This window comes from Rhinoderma darwinii, chromosome 5 (assembly GCF_050947455.1).
Source record: "Rhinoderma darwinii isolate aRhiDar2 chromosome 5, aRhiDar2.hap1, whole genome shotgun sequence".
Taxonomy (NCBI): domain Eukaryota; kingdom Metazoa; phylum Chordata; class Amphibia; order Anura; family Rhinodermatidae; genus Rhinoderma; species Rhinoderma darwinii.
The window spans coordinates 188,131,538-188,154,026 of NC_134691.1; the positions used below are offsets into that span (position 1 = coordinate 188,131,538).

At 42.5% G+C, this 22,489-nt stretch overlaps 1 protein-coding gene across 2 annotated transcripts in view; it reads right to left on the bottom strand.

Moving 5' to 3' along the window:
- The window catches only part of LOC142651752 (uncharacterized), a 296,323-nt gene that overhangs the window by 104,375 nt on the left and 169,459 nt on the right, over positions 1-22,489 (bottom strand). For both annotated transcript variants that reach the window (XM_075826806.1, XM_075826805.1), the window contains 2 exons: positions 14,905-14,947; positions 4,385-4,492 (listed from right to left, as the gene is read on the bottom strand). In XM_075826806.1, coding sequence (XP_075682921.1) covers positions 4,385-4,492; positions 14,905-14,947 — 151 coding nt within the window. The remainder of the gene's footprint in view (positions 1-4,384; positions 4,493-14,904; positions 14,948-22,489) is intronic.

Genomic DNA, 22,489 nt, shown 5'->3' on the forward strand with positions numbered 1-22,489 from the left:
AGCAGCAATTTCTCATATTTTAAAGAAAATTTCAAAAGCCTGTTTTTTCAGGGACCAGTTCAGTTCTGAAGTGGCTTTGAGGTCCTTATATATTAGAAAGTCCCCATAAATCACCCCATTTTGAAAACTGCACCCCTCAAAGTATTCAAAACAGCATTCAGAAAGTGTTTTAACCCTTTAGGCGTTTCACAGGATTAAAGCAACATACAGGTGTAATTTATAAATAATTTTTTTTTGCCAAAATTCATTTGTAATACATTTTTTTCTGTACCACAGAAGGTTTTACCCGATAAATGCAACTCAATATTTATTGCCCAGATTCTGCAGTTTTTAGAAATATCCCACATGTGGCCCTAGTGTCCTAATGGACTGAAACCAGGCCTCAGAAGCAAAGGAGCACCTAGTGGATTTTGGGGCCTCCTTTTTTTAGAATATATAGGCACCATGTCAGGTTTGAATAGATCTTGTGGTACCAAAACAGTAAACCACCCCCAAAAGTGGCCTCATTTTGGAAACTACACCCCTCAAGGAATTTATCCAGGGGTATAGTTAGCATTTTGAACCCACAGTTTTTTTGCTAAATTTGAATTAGTATGTGAAGATGAAAATCTACTTTTTTTGTGGAAAAACTTAGAAACTGTTACATTTTTACAAGGAATAAAGCAGAAAAAACACCCCAACATATGTAAAGCAAATTCTTCCGATTATAGCAATACCCCATATGTGGTAATAAACTGCTGTTTGGACCCACAGCAGGGCTCAAAAGAGAAGGAGCACCATTTGGATTTTGGATTTCTGATATTGCTGGAATAGTTTTCAGTGCCGTGTTGCGTTTGCAATGCACTGGAGGGATGAAAACGGTGGATACTCCCCAAAAGTGACCCCATTTTGGAAACTAAACCCCTCAAGGAATTTTTCTAGAGGCAAAGTTAGCATTTTGACCCTACAGTTGTTTTGCTGAATTCATTGGAATTAGTGTGTAAAGGTAAAAATTCTACTTTTTTTCTGTAAAAACGAGACATTTTTAATTTTTACAAGGAATAAAGGAGAAAAAGCACCACTACATTTGTCAAACAATTTCTCCCGATTACGTAACTATGCCATATGTGGTAATAAAGTGCTGTTTGGACCCACACCGGGGCTTAGAAGGGAAGGAGCGCTATTTGGCTTTTGGAGCTCAAATTTAGCTGGAATAGATTTTGGGTGTCATGTCAAATTTGCAAAGCCACTGAGAGACCAAAACAGTGGAAACCCCCCAAAAGTAACCCCATTTGGGAAACTACACCATTCAAGGAATCTATCTAGGGATATAGTGAGCATTTAGACCCCACACATCTTTTGCAGAATTTATTAGAATTAGGCCTGGAAAATTAATATCAACATTATTTCCACTAAAATGCATTTTTTTAATTTCACAAAGGATAAAAGGAGGAAAAAGCACCCCAACATTTGTAAAGCAATTTCTCCCGAGTACAGCTATACACCACAAGTGGTCAAATGTTTTTACATTAGAAAGTAGTTAACCCTTTCCGAACTGATCCATGTTTTGCTTTTTCTTTTTTCCTCCCCGCTTTCCGAGAGCCATAACTTTTATATTTTTCCGTCAAGAGTGGTGTGAGGCTTATTTTTTGCGGGACGAGCTGTAGTTTTTATTGGTACCATTTTTTGGTACATACTTTTTGAGCACTTTATTACATTTTTTGGTAGAGTCAAGGTGACCAAATAACAGCGATTTTGCGGTTTAAAATTCTTTATTTTTCACGGCGTTAACCGTGCGAGTTAAACGATGGCATATTGTAATAGTTTGGACTTTTACGGATGCAGCGATACCAATTGTGTATTTTTTTTACGTTACTTTAGAAAAAAAAATGTGAAAAGGGTTTCTTTTATTTAATATTTTTTCCACTAATAATAACTATTTACTTTTGTTTTTACACATTTTATTAGTCCCCCATAGGAGACTTGAACAGGCAATCATTAGATCACTGGTACAATACAATTGTGATTTTTACAGGCTCCTGTAACAGCGCGATCGCTGTTTCGGTCCGTTAGTCTCGGGTATCAGCTGTAATACACAGCTGACACCCGCAGCGTGGGCTCAGCGCGTGAGACGCTCCATATATCACCACCCACACCACGACATGCTATTAAGTCGCGAAGGGTTTAATGCGCAACGCGAAAATTAAAATTTGTCGAAAATTAAAATTTTCCACGGATGTAGCATTTTCCCAGTTTGTGCCACAAATACCTCATAAAATATTAACCGGGTTCTCCCGGTAATTGCGATGCCATATCGGTGGACGTAAACTGCTGTTTGCGCACGCTGTAGGGCTCACAAGGGAGGGAGCGGTATTTGGCTTTAGGGAGCACAGATTTTGCTTGGTAGTAAGCTCTGGCGTTTTGCTAGTATTTCAGTTTATAATGTGGGGGCATTTGTAGGCTGGGCAGAGTACATCAAGGGCATAATAAGAGGGTATAATAATGGGGTAAATAAATAATAATACGCAGATATGTGGCCAGAGTCGCATTTATAAATGGCGCCCGATCTTATCCGCTTTTGGAACACTGCAAACTTTGCATTGCCATATTCTGGGAGCTGGAACTTTTTTTATTTTTTCACCACCGGAGCCGTGTGAGGGCTTATTTGTTGCGGGACAATCTGTAGTTTTCATTGGTACCATTTTGGGGTACATGCGATTTTCTTGATCACTTTTTATTCCATTTTTCGGCAAGCAAGGTGACCAAAAACCATCAATTCTGGCAATGTTTTTTTATTATTTTTTACGGCGTTTACCCTTACACTTTATTCTGCGGGTCGATACGATTACGGCGATACCATATGTATATAGTTTTTTTTACATTTTGCAGTGTTTGCGCAATAAAATAACTTATTCATAAAATTAATTTTTTTTTGTGTCGCCATATTCTGAGACCCATAACTTTTTTATTTTTCAGTTAAAAAAAGCTGTGTAAGGGCTTGTTTTTTGCGGGACGGTTTGTAGTTTGTATTGGTACTATTTTGCCGTGCATGCGACTTTTTGATCACTTTTTATTGTATATTATGGGAGGAGTGGTGACCAAAAAAATAGTATTTCTGCCATTGTTTTTCGTTTATTTTATTTGTGATTTGTGGTGTTCACCGTGCGGGAAAAATAATGATAATTTTATAGTTGGGGTCGTTATGAACGCGGTGATACCAAATGTGTACTTTTTTTTTTACGTGTTTATTTTTTTTCCCTATAATAAAATACTTATTATAGGAAAAAAAGCAGTTCTTGTTTAAGTCACTTATAACTTTTATATAAATATTTTTATTCTTTTTTTTACTTTCTCTACTTGTCCCACTAGGGGACACTTAGACTGTGTTCTAACTGTCATTGTGACGTGACAGTCACTGTGACAGGAAGCCTGCGACGGTCCTCATAGGCCTCTGTACATGGCAGCCCGGAAGCCATTGTCTGGCATCCGGTTGCCATGGGTACCATCGCCAGCCCCCTGTGATTTGACGTGGGGGCTCCCGATCTGCGCTAAACACCTTAAATTCGGTGATTGCAATCGAACGCCGAATCGAAGGAGTTATCTGCCGAAATCAGCGGCGATGGGCCGCTGATCGGCAATGGGGAATGCAGGGCAGACACCCTGAACAGTTATCCGCCTCTGCGGTGTAGCGCCGCGCGGGCGGTTAACTGTCAAAGCACTGACGTAACAGCACGTTTGAGGTGCGCGAAGTTACTGCACACCTCGACGTGCATTAACGGCAAGGTGCGGGAAGGGGTTAATAGGTATTTTTAATCTCATTCCTTCAGTTATGCTTTTTGATATTTGTATAATAAAGGCGATAGTGGTGTCATTCATTTAGATATATTGTGCAATTATATTTTTATATATGGTATATGACAAATTTAGTAGGTTTTGTGATTTTTAAGGTTTGTGTCCCTGATTAAAGTTTAAGTGATGTAGCCTAGTTGGCTTTGTAGGTTAAAGAAGTTTTGTACGACAATCCTACCTTCAACATTAAATCAGATTGTGTACCTAGGCTTCTTAGCTAGTGCACCCCACCCTACTGAGCAAGGCAGCGTGGAACCAGTAATTAGCTTCTGTACATGTCAATCAGGTGCACATAGGAGAGCCACTCCTTACTGGCCCTTTGCGCTGGCGTCTGACGTCACTTGACAGCTCAGTAGGAGAGTTAAAAGAAGTACATTCTTTTGATGACTGTAGGTGTCATTTTGTATAAACCAGCATGTAACAATAACTAAAGTTATTATTTCTCTATATAAGATTATATATTAGACACCCTATACAAAGTAGCTTCGTTCACAACGGTTTATATGAAGTGAAGCATATGTACACAAATTACTTTGGTTTTTAATTAATATGGTACCTCTCATGTGACCTGAGATAGTAGCAGATAGATCATTACAAGGTGGGCCATCCATTCTTAGTATCTTCCGTGGTGGTTCACCCTCTTCATCCCTTCTAATTTTCTTGTCTATTTCGGAGTAGATTAAAAAAAAAAACGGAATGGTATCCAATTTACCAACTGTGATAACAGTCCTTATATTGACACTGAACTTATCCACAACCACTGACTGCAATTCCAAGACAAACTCAGTTCTGGTTCAGGTCGCGCTACGAGGCTGAGGCTAAAGTCTAACCAGTATTAAAGGGATATTCTCATCTCGGACATTAAAATGGCATATCCACAGGATATGCCATAAATGACCGATAGAGGAGAGATCCATCTATTTCTAAAACGTGACCCCCCTGACCCCCATCCTACCTTGTGCCACTGTTGCTGTTCTCCGACCACTGAGTTACAATGTTGCCGGGACTGCAGAAACAGCAGAGTAAGCTGAGCAACGCAGTTTCCGTAACTCTTGTAGAAGTGAATGGAAGTTACGGAAACAGCATAGCACAGCGAGCTTTGCCGTTTCCGTAGCTCCCAAGTTCTAGAAACAATGCAGCTCGCTGTACTACGCGGTTTCCCTAACTCCCATTCACCTCTATAGAAGTTACGAAAATCATGTAGCTCAGCAAGCTCTGCTTTTTCCAGAAACAGTGTAGTTCACCGAGCTTGCAACTCAGTGGCCGGAGAGCAACCACAGCGGGACAAGGTAGAACAGGGGTTAGGGGGCCTGTTCTAGAGGTAGGTGTGGTTCCATGAGGGGGGGACACACATCTACTTGACATTTATGGCATACCCAGAGGATATGCCATAAAAGTCAGAGATGAGAATAGCACTTGAATGCATGAAGGATCATGGCTATATAAAAAACATTTCAATAGAATTCAAAAGGTAAATATTAAGAAACGTCTAGAATTAGGAGTAGATAAGTGATTTTAATGACTTGAACATCGGTTGCTTGAATAATCAAAATGATGTATGCCGACATGAAAAGGTTTTCTGGTGAAAACCAGGTTTTCTATAGCATAACACCAAGTAAATGCTTAAGGCTCTGTTTATAACAGAAACCACGACACATAACCGGATGCATCGCATTAAGATACCACCCTCACTCAATAGACCCCATTAACTTACAATGCCCATCAAGTGCCACGAAGGTTTGTCGTTTTGATGGGAAAAAGATGATCATTAGACTGACCTGTAATTAGATTTTCCCGCTAACCTCAACAATGGCACTGGGTATTCCCAACTCCCTAGGGACCGGAAACAACATGGAAGCTTAAGATAAAATACCCCTCCTCTTTACCTGCTCCAATTAGTAACATATGACATCAAAAGATGCGTATTAACAAGAATAGAATTTACAATCAGGTGGGTGGTCAAAAAGAAAAAAAAGAAAAAAACCTCAGTGCAGCACGGACAATATGATTAACAGAAAAAGTACTCAGAGTGAATACCGTGTAAAAAACCTCGAGTCCAAAAGGAATGGTCTTGGTTGAAAACAATATCCAAACTATAGCATTTGTAAAAAATCAATGCATTTGCCCACGTAGCTGCACAACAGATCTGCGCAACAGAAACGGAAGCCCAGGAGGTAGCAACAGCCCTGGAGGAGTGGTCTCTTAGACATGTAGGTGGAGACTTGTCCCGAGATTGGCAGCAGGATACAATGGCTAGCTTAATTCAGAGTCCAATGGTAGTTTTACTTGCCCCACAACGTTTATTTTTTCCCGTGGTATTGGAGTAGACGATGGTCAGACTTTCTAAATTCTTCAGTTCTTTGTAGGCAAATTAGAACACATCTACGTACAACGAACATGTGGAATTCACACTTTATCTCCTTTGATTGATTTGGGCAAAAGGAGGTGAGGCAAGCCTCTTGTCGGTAATGGAATCTAGAAACCACTTTAGGAAGGAATAAGGGGTGGTGTCTGATAATTCTATTTTGCAGAATGGAAAGATAAGGTGCTTTGCAGGAAAAGGTTTTAAGATCGGCGATTCTTCTTGCTGTGGTTACTTCTAGTAACAATGCAGTTTTGAAAGTCAGGAATCTGAGAGAAATATGCATAATCTGTTCAAACAGGGAGCTCGCCAGAACAGGGAGCAATAGGTTTACAGAAGAGTGGACAGAAGTACAAAGCCCATTTAATGCTTTTTATAAAAAACCATCTAATTAGAGTGTACTTAGCTAATGATAACAGAAAAGCAGCAATATGAACCTTTAAAAGTGCGGTTTTTAGGCCTTTGCCCAGACCAGCTTGCAAAATTTCCAATATCAAGGAGATATCTGGAGGTTCGAAAAAGTTCCACTTATCCTTTGGAGGAGGACAGAAAGATATTCCAGATTTATTTTAGAGGTGACTGGTGTTAGCTATGGAGGAGAATAGCTATAGCTGCCTTATAAAGATCTTGTACGCAGGATGGCATATTCAGCATCCAAGCCGTTAAATGAAGCTGATGAACATACCGATGGCAAACCAGACTCAGAGAGAAGGTATGGTAAAAAAGAAAAATGTCAACTATTTCCTTCTGATAGTTGCAGCAGCAGGGAGAACTATTAATTTATTAAAAAAGAAAAAGAAAAAATGTTCCAGGAATATAGCTAGGCACTCTTGGGTTGGATAAAATTTAACAAAGTATTTTATTTATAAATCCAGATAATACCGGCAGTATAATTTATACAAAAATAGTTTAAAATATTTTTCTCCTGGCCAGGAAAAAAGAGACATATAATAGCACCTCTATGCTTCTATAATATCACCTCATAAGTATATATATAAACATCATATATGCATGGAACAATATTTGAGAAGATAACAATTTTCAACACAAAAACGCTGGGTTATGTTCACACTTGCGTTTTTCAACCATATATGTTGTTTTTGTCACAAAGTGGCCAGAATTCCTATATAGAGTGGTTGGTAATGATGTTTTGAAGACATTCTTTTTATAGGGAATATAAATCTCAAAAATAGGAAGGCAGTCCCATATGCTAAGGGGATATGATTTGCCGCATATCCTTTTCCCTCATAAGCGGATCCTTGATTTTTGTATATATCTTATGGTCATAGAAAGACCTTTCACAGACCTATTGAGGTCAATATGTAACATATGAGTCTTATGAGGATAGGTAGTCTTTCCACAGGCCTTTAGGGTCAATATGTAGCCCTCAATCTTAAGCTTTAGAGGTTTTTACCTTGAACAGCCAGCGAATGCTAGGAATCCCTGCATAAGAGCAGTCAATCCAAATAGATGGCAGGTCAAGATCTTCATAAAAGGCAAAATTCACCTGTATGGCCATACATTTCATCCAAGCCTCTCGATCTCCATGGGCATTCACCACTGCACTCCGAAAGACATGGGCCCGGCAAGGCAGAATCACACGCTGGCAGCCAGGTAAGTTTAAAATTCTATTGTATGTCTCCTTCCACGTGGTGTCTCCAACACTGGACAGGAGTACACAGGGCAAAGTATAGACGTCACTACCTGCCCTGTCTGATTGAGACAGCTGACGCGTTTCATCCCAGTACGGGATTTCTTCAGAGCCGTTTGACAAATACTGCCAAACATGATACCTTTATAGTATCCCAAAGTTCATTCATTGGTTCCATGGTTGTACAAGTAATCTTCCATGGGGATAATCCAAGAAGCATTATAGGAGTCACATGTAGATCTTTCATAAGATACAATGATCAATTTTAATAGGAAATAGAGGCATTTTTTTAAAACAAATAAACAGTACATTTATCCATTAGTTTATATATATGTAGAGAATGTATTTGGTGTTCTCATAGGGAGAGCAATCAATATTGCATCCCCATACAGTTTTAACAATGATATTAATTGAGTATGAGTCCTCCATAAGAATATTAATATTATCTAGGTCTAATTATTAATATTAATTTATCCAAGAATATACCTAGCCAAAAATCGCTATTATTTAAACCTTGTGGCGGCATTATGGAGAGATAAATTTCTTAACATAAAAATCCCTTGCTACATAGTTTATATAGTTATACTATATCATAAACCATATACCAAAAAGAATCAGCTAAATTAATCAGTATTTCAAAACTAAACAAATAATTTGTTCCATTTGCAGCTATCTTTATATATATATACATATATGTAGCAAGGGATTTTTATGTTAAGAAATTTATCTCTCCATAATGCCGCCACAAGGTTTAAATAATAGCGATTTTTGGCTAGGTATATTCTTGGATAAATTAATATTAATAATTAGACCTAGATAATATTAATATTCTTATGGAGGACTCATACTCAATTAATATCATTGTTAAAACTGTATGGGGATGCAATATTGATTGCTCTCCCTATGAGAACACCAAATACATTCTCTACATATATATAAACTAATGGATAAATGTACTGTTTATTTGTTTTAAAAAAATGCCTCTATTTCCTATTAAAATTGATCATTGTATCTTATGAAAGATCTACATGTGACTCCTATAATGCTTCTTGGATTATCCCCATGGAAGATTACTTGTACAACCATGGAACCAATGAATGAACTTTGGGATACTATAAAGGTATCATGTTTGGCAGTATTTGTCAAACGGCTCTGAAGAAATCCCGTACTGGGATGAAACGCGTCAGCTGTCTCAATCAGACAGGGCAGGTAGTGACGTCTATACTTTGCCCTGTGTACTCCTGTCCAGTGTTGGAGACACCACGTGGAAGGAGACATACAATAGAATTTTAAACTTACCTGGCTGCCAGCGTGTGATTCTGCCTTGCCGGGCCCATGTCTTTCGGAGTGCAGTGGTGAATGCCCATGGAGATCGAGAGGCTTGGATGAAATGTATGGCCATACAGGTGAATTTTGCCTTTTATGAAGATCTTGACCTGCCATCTATTTGGATTGACTGCTCTTATGCAGGGATTCCTAGCATTCGCTGGCTGTTCAAGGTAAAAACCTCTAAAGCTTAAGATTGAGGGCTACATATTGACCCTAAAGGCCTGTGGAAAGACTACCTATCCTCATAAGACTCATATGTTACATATTGACCTCAATAGGTCTGTGAAAGGTCTTTCTATGACCATAAGATATATACAAAAATCAAGGATCCGCTTATGAGGGAAAAGGATATGCGGCAAATCATATCCCCTTAGCATATGGGACTGCCTTCCTATTTTTGAGATTTATATTCCCTATAAAAAGAATGTCTTCAAAACATCATTACCAACCACTCTATATAGGAATTCTGGCCACTTTGTGACAAAAACAACATATATGGTTGAAAAACGCAAGTGTGAACATAACCCAGCGTTTTTGTGTTGAAAATTGTTATCTTCTCAAATATTGTTCCATGCATATATGATGTTTATATATATACTTATGAGGTGATATTATAGAAGCATAGAGGTGCTATTATATGTCTCTTTTTTCCTGGCCAGGAGAAAAATATTTTAAACTATTTTTGTATAAATTATACTGCCGGTATTATCTGGATTTATAAATAAAATACTTTGTTAAATTTTATCCAACCCAAGAGTGCCTAGCTATATTCCTGGAACATTTTTTCTTTTTCTTTTTTAATATTCTTTATCAGGAATGGCACCGTGCTATATTATATTGCAACTTTGGGTATGTTTAGGTATGGTTTTCGTATAACCACATCTTTTTTCTAGAACTATTAATTTACCTCTTATTCCTAGATTTCTGATACATTCATTGAAATAAGGAAAAATGAGGGTGAAGATATAGAGAAGAGCCCCCTACCCAGTGCAAGATTGGGAAAAGGCAGCCACTTGCAGAGACTGGTCCAAGAGAGACTGAGTAGAAGACCAGTACCTGGCAATTCTTCCTTATTGCGAATAAATCCAGACTTGGGGATCCCCATATCTGTCAGATGAAAAATAATTTGTGGGCAGTGGCGCAACTACCGCTGTAGCAGCCGCTATGGCTGCTACAGCGCGACGCCACTGAAGGGGTTGTTCCTACAACAAAACATGCATCCCCTATCCACAGCAATAAGGAGAACAGGGGACCGAAAGTCCCCTGAAGTTCTCTATGACAAACCTCGGACTTCAGGGGTCTGCCGGCAGCTTCATAGAAATGAATTGTGCACCGGTCGCACCTGTGCGCATGCGTGACCAGCGCTCCTTTCATTTTCATTGAACTGTGCAGACCCCGGAAGCCAGAGGTTTCTCATGGAGAACTTAGTGTTCTCCTTATCGCTGCCAGCGATCACACATGTATCCCCTATCCGCATACATCTCTTTTGCAGGCCGTTTTTTTTTTGGAGGGGGGGGGGGGGGGGGTTGGGGTCTGTATGGCGTTATCTACAGGGCGGCTGTATGGCGTTATCTACAGAGGGAGGGCTGTATGGCGTTATCTACAGGGGACTGTGTATGGCGCTTTCTAAAGGGGGCGCTGTGTGGCGGAATCTATAGGGAGGCACTATCTACAAGGGGGGGGGGTTTGTGTGATACCCAGGGGAGGGGGGGCCCAGTCTTTCCTAGTTCCGCCCCCGTTTGTGAGTTTAATTTTCACTCGCCCTTTCTAAGGGTTTCTCTACTCTGTAGAATTCATGGTATCCATATCGAATTTCTTGTACTTAATATACTGGTTTTGATCTTTTAAAGTGTATTAGGAGTCTGGAGGAACAGGGTTTTTTTTTTACTAAGAAGTTTGCAGAATAAAACCCTAGCCTCTACTGCGAACTGGGAAATGGAATCAAGACGTGTTTTTGAAGAAGCAAACGGCTTTGTAAGAATAGGCCAGTTGACAAAGAATCTGCGGAGATGAAAAGGCTGGAATACCAGCCTATACCAGAATTAAATTACATTTAGGATCCAGGGAGAAGTAATAATTTATACCCAGGCTGGAAGGAAAAAAGCGTTCGCCTAGAAACCACAAGAAAGATGGAGTCATTGGTTTAACGGACGGTTGGCATTGTCAGGATTTAAGAGGAATACTTTTCCCTTCCCTTTTGAAGACTGGAATTTAATTGCACCTTCTTTGTTTTTGTATTCTGGGCAACCCCATTTTTAGATCCGAAAAGTAACATCTTTGTTGGAAAAAGCGACTCTTGGTAGGGAAGCATTTTTTATTTTCTGAAGCCTTATTATGGATGGAATCTAGGCCAGACCTGAATAACCTATCCCCTTAAAAAGTAATAGAGCATAGGCAACTTTTAGACTCTATTTGTGGACTGGAGATGCAGAGCCATACAAATCTTCTGGTTGCATTAGAAAGAGCTGCAGAGAGTTCCACTGCTTGAGCCAAAGCATCTACCAGGAAATTTGTTGCCTTCTTGAAAACCGGAAAGGATAATATAAAAAACAAATTCTTCCCTTGAAGTGTTGGTGGATAAATTTCACCAGCTGGTCTAACCAGATAGATAGGGATCTGACAGTACATGTAGAGGCCATGCTAACTGCTTTTGGGGGGGGGGGGGGTATAAAAAGCAGTCCCATATCCTTGAAAGAAAGGGAGTTAGTTTATTTTTCTTCGATATTCAAGCTATTCGTGGCATTAATTTTACGAGTATTCTTCATTAAAACGGATACTTGGGTTAAAAACACTAAGGAGAGCGACGCCAACCGTCAACGAACGATAGTTTCGGCGTGGTACATTTATTTAGTCGTTGTCCGGTTTACTTCCTGAGTTGGATATTTTAAACTCTGGGGCCTGTTAAAGGGTATAGAGGGAATTGGTGTCATAAGCAGCCGTTAGTCAATAGCAGAGTTGACTTTTTTTTCATTGTTCTCATGCTGTCCAGCAGAGAAGTGGACTCATCAGCGACAACTTTTTCTGAACATTTGACAAAGGTTTTGATGTAGAAAGAAGGTAGTTTTGCAGGTAGCACATCTTTTCACTAAGGGATTCGCTCACTGGAGTCTTCGAAAAGAACACAGCTCTACCCTAGAAGATATTAATAGTAAATTAATATTCCACAAAAATCACTGAACAAAATCCCTCTTCAGCAGCTTGGAGAAAGAAAAACATATTCCTCAGAGAGTGTGGGGGGGGGGGGGAGGGGCGTACTGGGCTGAGGGCTTTAGGATACGCAGACTTGCGTGGTTCAGAAGGTTCTGTAGGCACATACATAATGAAAGTAAAGCAAACATCCAAACTGTATAAAGCAGCATTCAAATTTCAAACCCGGAGCCATACATACCTGAGGGGGCAGGCCCCCGATATTCCTCCATTCACCACCACTCTTTACTCAACATCAGACGTCACTCTCCCCCCCCCCCATACCCATTGCACGGCCCAGAAGGACGTAGTCAGAGTAGTGAGTGGGAATTACTGCCCAAATGTAATCCCAGTCTGCATTATGCCGCACACAAACGGCAGGATCAGGGCACCAATCACGCAACTACAGGTAGGCCGAAGAGGAGCCTGGGGTTGCCTCCATAATAGAGCTTATACCAAGAGCAAGGAAGATCGAAGTCTCCAACCAGGAGTTCCAGCTCTCTGTCCAGTGTTCACGCCCCAGTATGGGATACCTCTGGAAATGGGGAGAATACAGACTGAACGAGGAAAAGTCCTGCATCCAATGGACGGCAGGCAGAAACCGCTTCCTCGCGGTCTCAGAGGGACAAGAAACAACTATAGCAGGTAAAGAAAATCAGGTAGAGAGAAGGCGTCTTATATTTTGAGGTACCATGTTGTTTCCGGTTCTTAGGGAGGCAGGGAAACCCTTCTGTCAGTGGCATTGTGGATGTGTTGTGTAGCACTATTTTAGCAGAATATACTGTGGAGGCGACGAGGCCGCCAACACAGATATGAGCAAAGTCTAAGATATACTGATGTTATTTAGTTTCAAGGGATATTTGTTTGATTTGCAAAATGCAAACAGGTACATTTATCCAAGATTATCCCCATGTAGAGGAAACATAATAACAAATCTAATGAGAATATATATATATATATATATATATTTATATTAGGATGTATACACACACACACACACACACACACACACACACACACACACAGTGGAGTCACATTATTATGACCACCTCCTACTTTCGACGTCAGCAGTGAATAGCCCATGAAGGAAGTGATGTGGCGTGGGATGGCTTAGAGGGTATATAAGGTGTGCGACAGCCTGTCTAAAAACCTAATTAGTTGTTGCCATAAGTAAAAGGGGCGATTTATTAGACTTGCGAAAAAGGGATGGTTATTGGCTTTCGGCCAATGGTGGCAGTAGCTCTCAAATAGCGCAGTTTGTGAACTGTTTGCGTGTTGCTGTGGTGAAAAAGTGTATAGTGAGAGGACAAATGGCACCATTGGGAATAACGGATGTGGAAACTGCAGAGCATCACGTGCCATTGGCTACGAAGGTGCGCGAGGGCCGAACGACATGCTACAGTGGAGCAGCTCACCGTGAAAATCAACCAGGGGGCTACGACAAGTGTGTCTTAAAGAGCTCAGCGAACCCTACTGCGTATGGGGCTCCGAAGCAGACGGATGGTCACTGCTCCTATGCTAGCAAAGAGACTACAATTTGCACGAACGCATCGGATTTCGACTGCCGGTGATTGGCAAAGGGTTGCCTTCTCTGAGGAGTCATGTTTTCGGCTTTATCGAACGAATGGACGTTGGCTTGTCGGGCGATAAACATCAGAGAACAAACACCCTGCAACCATTGCTGGAAGGGCAAAAGCTGGTGGCGGCAGTGTTATGGTCTGGGGAATTTTTACATGGCATTCTTTGGACCCATTCATCCATGTGGAAGGCACTCGAAGGAACCGGTTTGGATATGAATCCATCGTTGCAGCTCATGTCCACCCATACATGCTGTTGGTTTTCCCTGGGGTAGATCGAATCTTCCAGCAAGACAATGCGACATGTCACATGGCTAAAAATGTCTGACAGTGGTTGGAAGAGCACGACCAAGACATCCAATTACTTCCCTGTCCTCCTAATTCTCCAGACTTGAACCCAATTGAGCATCTGTGGGACCACCTTGATCGTCTGGTTTGCTTTATGGATCCTCCCCCATGCATTCTCCAGCAAATGTGGGATGCACTGCAGTCCGCATGGCTCCAGATATCGGAGACATCCTACCAACACCTTATTGAGTCACTCCCAGCCCATCTAGATGCTGTCCGTGCTGTACACGGCGGTTACTCAATATTAGCTGGTGGTCATAATAACGGGACACACACACACACACACACACACACTAAGAATCATATCAACTGTGGCATATAAATCAGGCCTCCTAGCATAATATTAGTGTTCATACAGATGAAGCAGTCTGAGGACCTGGACAAAAAAAATGAAATACAAAAAAAATAAGAAAAATTAAAAAAAACACGAATCCCCCAACTATGGAGTGAAGTGTCACCCCAAAATCAAACCGATAAGACAACCAGGCTTGTCAAACCTGGTGGTAAAGTTCAACTGAATCCGTTCTAATGGCCTTAGTTTTCTCAAATTCTATTACTTCTAGCTTTGACTGCGGCAAGTGACCATTTGTGGTTATTTAAAGCAATAAAGGAAGACAACTTACCGGAAAATATTCTTTCCATCAGCAATGGGTTATCAGAGTTTACCTATAAAAAGCAGAGTGTGAAAATATTGTGTAAATATGTACCTCCAGATTATATTTTGTTCCTTACAAACGAACATTATTTATATAAAATAATGCTAAATATCATTGATTGCAAGTAAAAGATATGGGATTTGTCTTCTCCATGTGATGCCAAATTTCAGGAATTTTCCTGTACGAAAGTTTGTCACGGATGTAAACACATAGGGGCAAGTTTTACCAATTTGACTGAGCCTAGACCTTGTAAAATGCACCAAAATGTGGAACATTTTTTAGAGATCAAGTTGAATTAAATTTTAGATTTTTTTATGAAGCAAAATGCGCCAAAAACAGATGCTTGTGCCTCACTAAACACTTTTGAAAAGTGTCAAGAAAAGGAGACTTGGCTTAGCAGAAAGTGTCGTGGTTTAATGCATAAAATGACAGCATAATTTACTAAGCCAACCACAAAGTGGCATAAAGAAAGAGAAAAGTGTCTAACATGTATAGCAAGATGTGCGAAGTTTATCTTACAGCATGTGACACTGTAATAAATTTGGTGCATCTTCTGACAGCCTGGTCCAAGTTTACTCTTTCTAAATCTTAGACATTAGTAAATCTGCCCCATAATCTGTAGTAAAAATTACCCAAATCAAAAATATAGCAACACAGATAATGTACCAGAATTAAGAGGTGGAAAACGTAGTGTAGCAGGGAGCCATAACAGTACTGCATCTAAAAAGCACTGTAAATGCTGTTTTTGTAAATACACATACTTACCTCATGATAGGCATTGCGTTAGAAAACAGTGTTCTAGTACGAAGACTAAGTTTTTAAAATCGTTCTACTGCAAGAGGAAGGTTCAGCCATTACAATTCTGACTAGAAAAGGAATCCTTGAACCGTGATTGCCAGTTTGGTGCTGGCTAAACTGAGGTGCGGAGTCTAAGGAATCTTCCTGCTTTTCACTCCTAATCCCTGCAAGGGGGTATGGACTTTCTCAGGTCACGGTCTCCCTGAGTAGTCACCGATTGGCAGTAGGTATGCTGCTAGGATTATCTAAAAAGTGTAGGTGGATGCAAATTCAAGCCTCGTCATCGGGAGTGTGGTCAGGGTGAAACAAGACAGAGTATGAGACAAAGACGTAAATCGGAAGACAGGACAGGGGTCAAAACCCTGAGGTCAAACGATAAGTACAAAGCGACAAATCCGAATGAAACCAGCAAAATCCAGTAACAAGGCTAAGGTCATAGTCAGGATCAAAAATGCAAGTTAAAGGGGTTGTCCACCTTCTGACAACCGATTACCTATCCACCGAATTGGTCATCAGCAAATCATCGGTGCGGGTCCGACACCCGGACCCGGCACTGATAAGCCGCTTCGGTGGCCTGCGGGCTCCGGATGTTATGGCACATAATGCTATGTACGGAGCCCGGAAGCAGTTGGCTCCGTACATAGCTCAGCGGCCGTGCTGCAAAACTGCAGGTCCGCTCCTATTCACTTTAATAGGAGCAGAGCTGCAGTACTGCAGCTCGGCCGCTATTTCGTGGCTGGAGCGAAGTGCTTCCGGCATGTACGTCCGGTGCACGGAGGCACCGGACCAGCTGATCTGGGCGGGGTTGGGGTGTCAGACCTCCACAGATCATGTACTGATGACCTATCAGGCGGATAGGTAATCAATCAGTTTTCAGAAGGGGGAAAAACCTCTAAGTAGCTCTGAAGAATCTACCTTATTTACTGGCAAGGTCCAGCAGCTAGATTCTCCATTTTAAAGATGCTACTCTGTGACCTCATTACAGCAGACGGGTAGGTATGGAAACAACGCCAGCAGCCGTGAGTTGAAGTGACATTCGAGGGGATTTGAGAGGATGTTTTAAATTAAACAGTTTGATCAGTTGTGGAGGAACCATATATTTTCCAGTCAATTAGGTAGTAAATACTCCAACATACTTGGTTACAATCCTGCACTTGTTTGACCCCAAGAGGTTGATTTAGGACCAGAGGGAGGAAGAGTCTTGGGTTTAGTGAAAAATGTATTTATGACTAAAGGTTGGAGAAAGCGAAATGTTGAAATAGTTGTGAATCAGGAAAAAAGAAGGCAAATTAACCTGATTGACCTGATTTATTTGCGTGAGCACCTGGAATGATCCAATGAATCGAGCATGTTTATAGGATGGCACTTAAGTCAGATGTTCCTCTTTGACAACCAATCTTCATCTCCAGAATGCAATACTGGACCTGGATGTTGGTGTTACTCATCAGACTGCTTTGTTTTGGCAGCAGAGTTCTGGCATCTGAGGCTGTACAGAAGGAGGAAGCCGAGTAATAAAACCAAAGTGTCTAAAACGATTATTTCCTCAAATACTTAGAGACATGATTGTTGTGGGCAAATTGAGCCCATGGTAACATGTTTGGCCAGTTATCTTGGTAAGGATTGGCACAGGTACGGAGAACCCACTAAAGAAACTGATTGACACATTCAGTCTGACCTACTTTGAGAATGGTAACCAGAGGAGAAATCCAAGGAAATCTTCAATGCTTTGCTCAAGGCTCTTCCGAACAGAGACAAAAAGTGTACGTGTCACAATGAATGAATCCCAGAAAGCGTTGTATGGCCCTTAAGCCTTGAGGGCGTGGCCACTCCAGGAAAGCCTTTACCTTCGGGGGGTTCATCTTGAGGCCCTGATCGGAGATGATATAGCCCAGGAAGGAGAGAGACTTCTCAAAACACACACTTCGCCAGCTTGGCATAAAGGCGATTCTCTCTTAGACGGAGCAACACCTGGCGGACATGACTTTGATGAGTTACTGGATCTGGGGAAAATAAAAAAAAACAAAATGTCATCGAGATACACCACAACACAAACATAAAAGGAGATCACGAAGACTTCCGGTTCCGGCGCTGGGGATGCAGGACGCGAGTGACTGAGCTCCCGCTCCCGTTCAGGCTGTAAGCTCGCAATAGTCGCTACGGCGACGATAATCAGCGGGGAAGTCACCAGCCTTGCACACGGCAACATCATCGGTGGTGCCTGTATGGACAGGTACCTCCTCAGAAGCGCGCAGAAGCCAGCCATGGAGGAATCAGCCGCGGCCGTGGTAAAGGGAGGTAAGATGGCGGCGCTTCCCGCCACTGCGACCCTGCTATACACACAGGAAGATGAGCTGCAGCACCATCAGTCCCAGCTTTCAAGCCCGGCAGAGCATGTACTGTCCGCTCTTCCAGTAGCCATTGACTATGTAACCCTGGCCCGTGAAGTAGCCAAACAGATAGCGCCAGACCTGCAAAAGGCGCTGGAAAAAACGGTGCAAGATTCTCTAAACCGCGTGCATGCGGAGCTGGCACAAGTCACTATCAGAGCTGATGAGTTAGAACAGCGTATGACGCTGCTGGAGGATGAAAATGAACGCCTGCAATCCAAACTCAAAGGGGTGCTGTCTGTTACTGCGCAGTTGGGGGACAAGGTGGAGGATCTGGAAAACCGCTCCAGGAGGAGCAACCTGCGACTGGTGGGGCTGAAAGAAGCGGTGATATCTGCTGATTTGCAGCGAGTGTGTGAGAGGACATTGCCGGAAGCCTTAGGTCTCCCCCGTCCCTGCCGGGTGGAGAGGGCGCATAGAGTGGGGCCGGACCCCAGAAACCTCCCAGCAACAGCTGACCATAATTCACATCGTCCCAGACAAGTGATCTTCAAACTGTTGGATTACAATGACAAGGTGGCACTCATGAAAGCTTTCCGCAGCAGATCGCGTCCTTTGGAAATAATGGGCATGAAAGTGCTACTATTTGAGGATTTCTCGGCGGAGGTTGCAAAACGAAGGCGGGCTTTCAGCAAGATCTGCACCGCGCTGTTCCAAGCGAGAATACGCTTTAGCCTGCAGTACCCAGCCACCCTGCGGGTGTTTCAAGAGAACGGGCGGAACAAGGTTTTCACCACTCCACAGGAAGCGGAGGACACACTTGCGGAGCTTTGTGGGAACAGATCACAGCAAGAGGAGCGTCACAGTCCAGTACATAGTCCGCAGCGCAAGTCAAGAGAAGACAAAAGGAACCGGCTAAATATGGAGCGTACCTGGGCAGAAGCCTTAATGCCCACACCTGGAAGATCCCGGGGGGGTCGAGCCGGAAATAGAGGGCACTCTCCGAAGCCGCAGAGGCGAACACGGGACCGCACCCGATCCACGTCTCCTGATTGACGGACGAAGTCCTTTTTGGCACATTTTATTTAAGCCGATGTGATTTTGTGGACGCTGTAGACCAATTGCAGATTCCGACCAGCTACAGATAAGTTTACAGATAATCTGAAAGTTATTGAGGGGGATATTTTGCAGTCTTATACAGCACTAATAGTTGACCTATTGTTACAATGCTACAATGTTATCAAGGTTGAAGTATATGCATTCTGATATTTCCCTGCTTTTTCACTGCAAGATATTTGTGAGGGAGTTCGATCAGGATCTGAGATTGTCCCTGGTGGGCGGGATTGACCGGGAGTGATACAATGCCTCCCCCACGCAAGGGATTAGTGTTATCTGTTACAATGGCAGACTGAGGGAAATTGTGGTAGGAGATAGGGGGCACGGAGGTAGGGAAACCTTGAAGCGAAGCAAGGTTCATAGGGAAATGTGAGGATGCAATCCTAACGGACTCTAGGCTGTTAAAGTAATGATAAGGGAAGGTACATAAGGGTGCGCAGGCGACAAAGAGGTACTGAGGGGGCAAGGGCAGGTGTTACTTCCTCATGGAAGGAGACATATAGGCAGGCTGGGGGGGGAGGGGGAGGGAGGGGCGCGTTCTGGCATAACAGAAAAAAGTGAAGTCACATACACCAGTGGGTATTAAGGGACTGCTAACCCTTGCCGCAGGTGATTTTATGATTTTGTTAGGTAAGGGATGGTTGGCCTTGTTGGTTCTGGCTTTCAAGCCAGGGTTTGGTTATGATGTTAATGATAATGTTAATGTTTGTACATGGCTCTTGGGAAAAGACGGATCTGACTCCCTGGACTCCACACAACTTTTAGGCACTTTAGCTCATCTTAAACACGGTCCAATAACATGAAAATAGTTTCTTGGAACGTTAAAGGGCTGAGATCCCCCCAGAAACGGACCAAACTTTTAAGGCACATGAAACGATTGCATCCTGATGTGGCCCTATTGCAGGAAACTCACCTAACCGAGCCGGAGTTTAAGTATTTGCAAAAGTTCTGGGTGGGTCAGGTTTTTGGCTCGTCGGCAAGGGAGGGTAAGGCGGGAGTTATAATTCTGGTACATAAAAACTTTGCGTTTACGCTGGTGTCCCAGGAGCGGGATGACGAGGGCCGTTGGATCCATCTAGTGATGGAGCATGCAGGGGAAACCATCAGTATTCATAATGTGTATGGCCCAAATACGGTTAACACTGTTTTTTTTGGTCACTTGGAAACCCAACTCCAGCAGGATCGCACTAGGTTTTTGATTTTAGGGGGAGACCTTAACACTGTAAGGTCTTCAAAGGAGGATAGGAGCGCAGGGACTAGTTCGCAGAGAAATAGAGATAAGATCTTGCCCGACTTTTTAAGACACACGGCCCTAATAGATGCGTGGAGGAGTTTACACCCAGATGCGCGGGAATATACACATTTCTCTCATGTTCATCAGTCATGGTCGCGTATTGATTATTTGTTAGTTAGTGACGCAATGGCACGACGTTTACGCGAAGCGGCAATTGAAGATTTAGTTATTTCGGACCATGCTCCGGTTACCATTACATTGGCTGGCAAAGTAGCTAGAGGAACGGATTTTATCTGGAGGTTTCCCGCTTTTCTGGCAAAGGATGAGGGCTTTACACAGAAGCTTAAGGGGTGGTGGATGGAATTCGATGGGGATAATGTAGCGCATCGTTCGGAACCGTCATTGTATTGGCGTACAGCCAAGGCGGTAATAAGAGGGAAAATCATGCAGTATATGTCTAATCTTAAACGTAAGACGACCGAAGGATACAAGGCAGCGAGCGACAGATTACGGCGTGCGTACACAGCATTCCTACATTCGCCATCAATGCTATTGGGGGAGGAATGGAAGGAAGCCAAGCGACAGTTTGATCAATGGTTAGACAAAAGAGAGAGTATTTACCGGTCCCAATTTGATGCTGATTTAATGCGTTTCGGCAATAAGGCGGGCAAATTATTAGCGCGGTTAGCAAAGGGGAGGTATGCACCGGCACATATTTCAACACTTAAAGAATCAAAAACGGAACTCCTACCTCGGACCCAAAAAAAAATCAATACCATATTAAGTAAATATTACCAAGCCCTTTACTCAGAAACACCCATAGATCTCCAAAAAGGGAGGGAATTTTTGGAGAAGGTGAAGTTGCCAGGGCTTACCCAGGAGCAGAATGGTCATTTGAGCGTGGAGATTACACTAGAGGAAGTTTGGAGCGCCATTAAAACATTATCTAACGGAAAGGCCCCGGGTCCGGATGGATTCACAGGGGAGTTTTTCAAATCTCTGAGAGAAGAAATCAGCCCTACCTTGGTGGCATATTATAATACTTTACTAGGAACGGGAGCTTTACCAGCAGAGGCCAAGGTAGTGCATATAAAAGGTGTTACCCAAAAAGGGGAAGAATCCTCTTGACCCGGGGTCGTACCGCCCCATCTCGCTGATAGATCAAGATCAGAAATTGCTCACAAAAATTTTGGCCAATCGACTGGCTATGTATCTACCCATACTGGTGGGAAAATCTCAGGTAGGCTTTGTAAAGGGCAGGGCTGCAGTGACAAATTTACGCAAGGTATTGACGGTGCTAGAAACAGTCAGGCACGATCCCCAGCCAGGTACCAGGCCGGCACTTTTAGCGCTAGACGCAGAGAAAGCCTTTGATAACATACAATGGGAATGGCTGGGGATGGTGCTAGACAAAATGAACATTCAGGGAGATTTCCGGGTCTTCCTGAAGGGAGTCTACACTAGCCCGCAAGCACGCATTCATTCCTCGGGGTTCCTATCAGATCCCTTCCAATTACATAAAGGAACACGACAGGGTTGCCCCTTGTCGCCCCTGCTATTCAATCTAGCACTGGAACCTATGGCCAGATTCTTGGAGGAATCGGATATGTTCAGAGGCATTCAAGTGGGATCTTGTGCAGTGAAATTAGCCCTGTTCACTGATGATGTCATACTTTTTATGTCAAACCCTCAGGAGCATTTAGGGAAGGTTTTTCAATTTTTGCAGGAATTTGGGCAATGCTCGGGATACAAAGTCAATATAGCTAAGAGCGAACTGCTGGAGTTGGGCAGGCCATTGCCAAAGACCTTTTGGCAATCCTTGGGTTGCGGGATATCACCGGTGGAACACTGCATTACCTATCTGGGTATCAAAATAGGGAGGGTACCAGACACTCTGTATGGCTTAAATTATCCCCCGTTAATTAAAAAAATACAAGCGGAACTCACTAGATGGGGCCAATTGCCGTTGTCCCTCTTGGGAAGATGTCATCTGATCAAGATGGTTAGTTTTCCTAGATTGCTATACCCCTTTCAAACGCTACCTCTCTTATTGAAGCATGTGGATGTCTCGAAATTG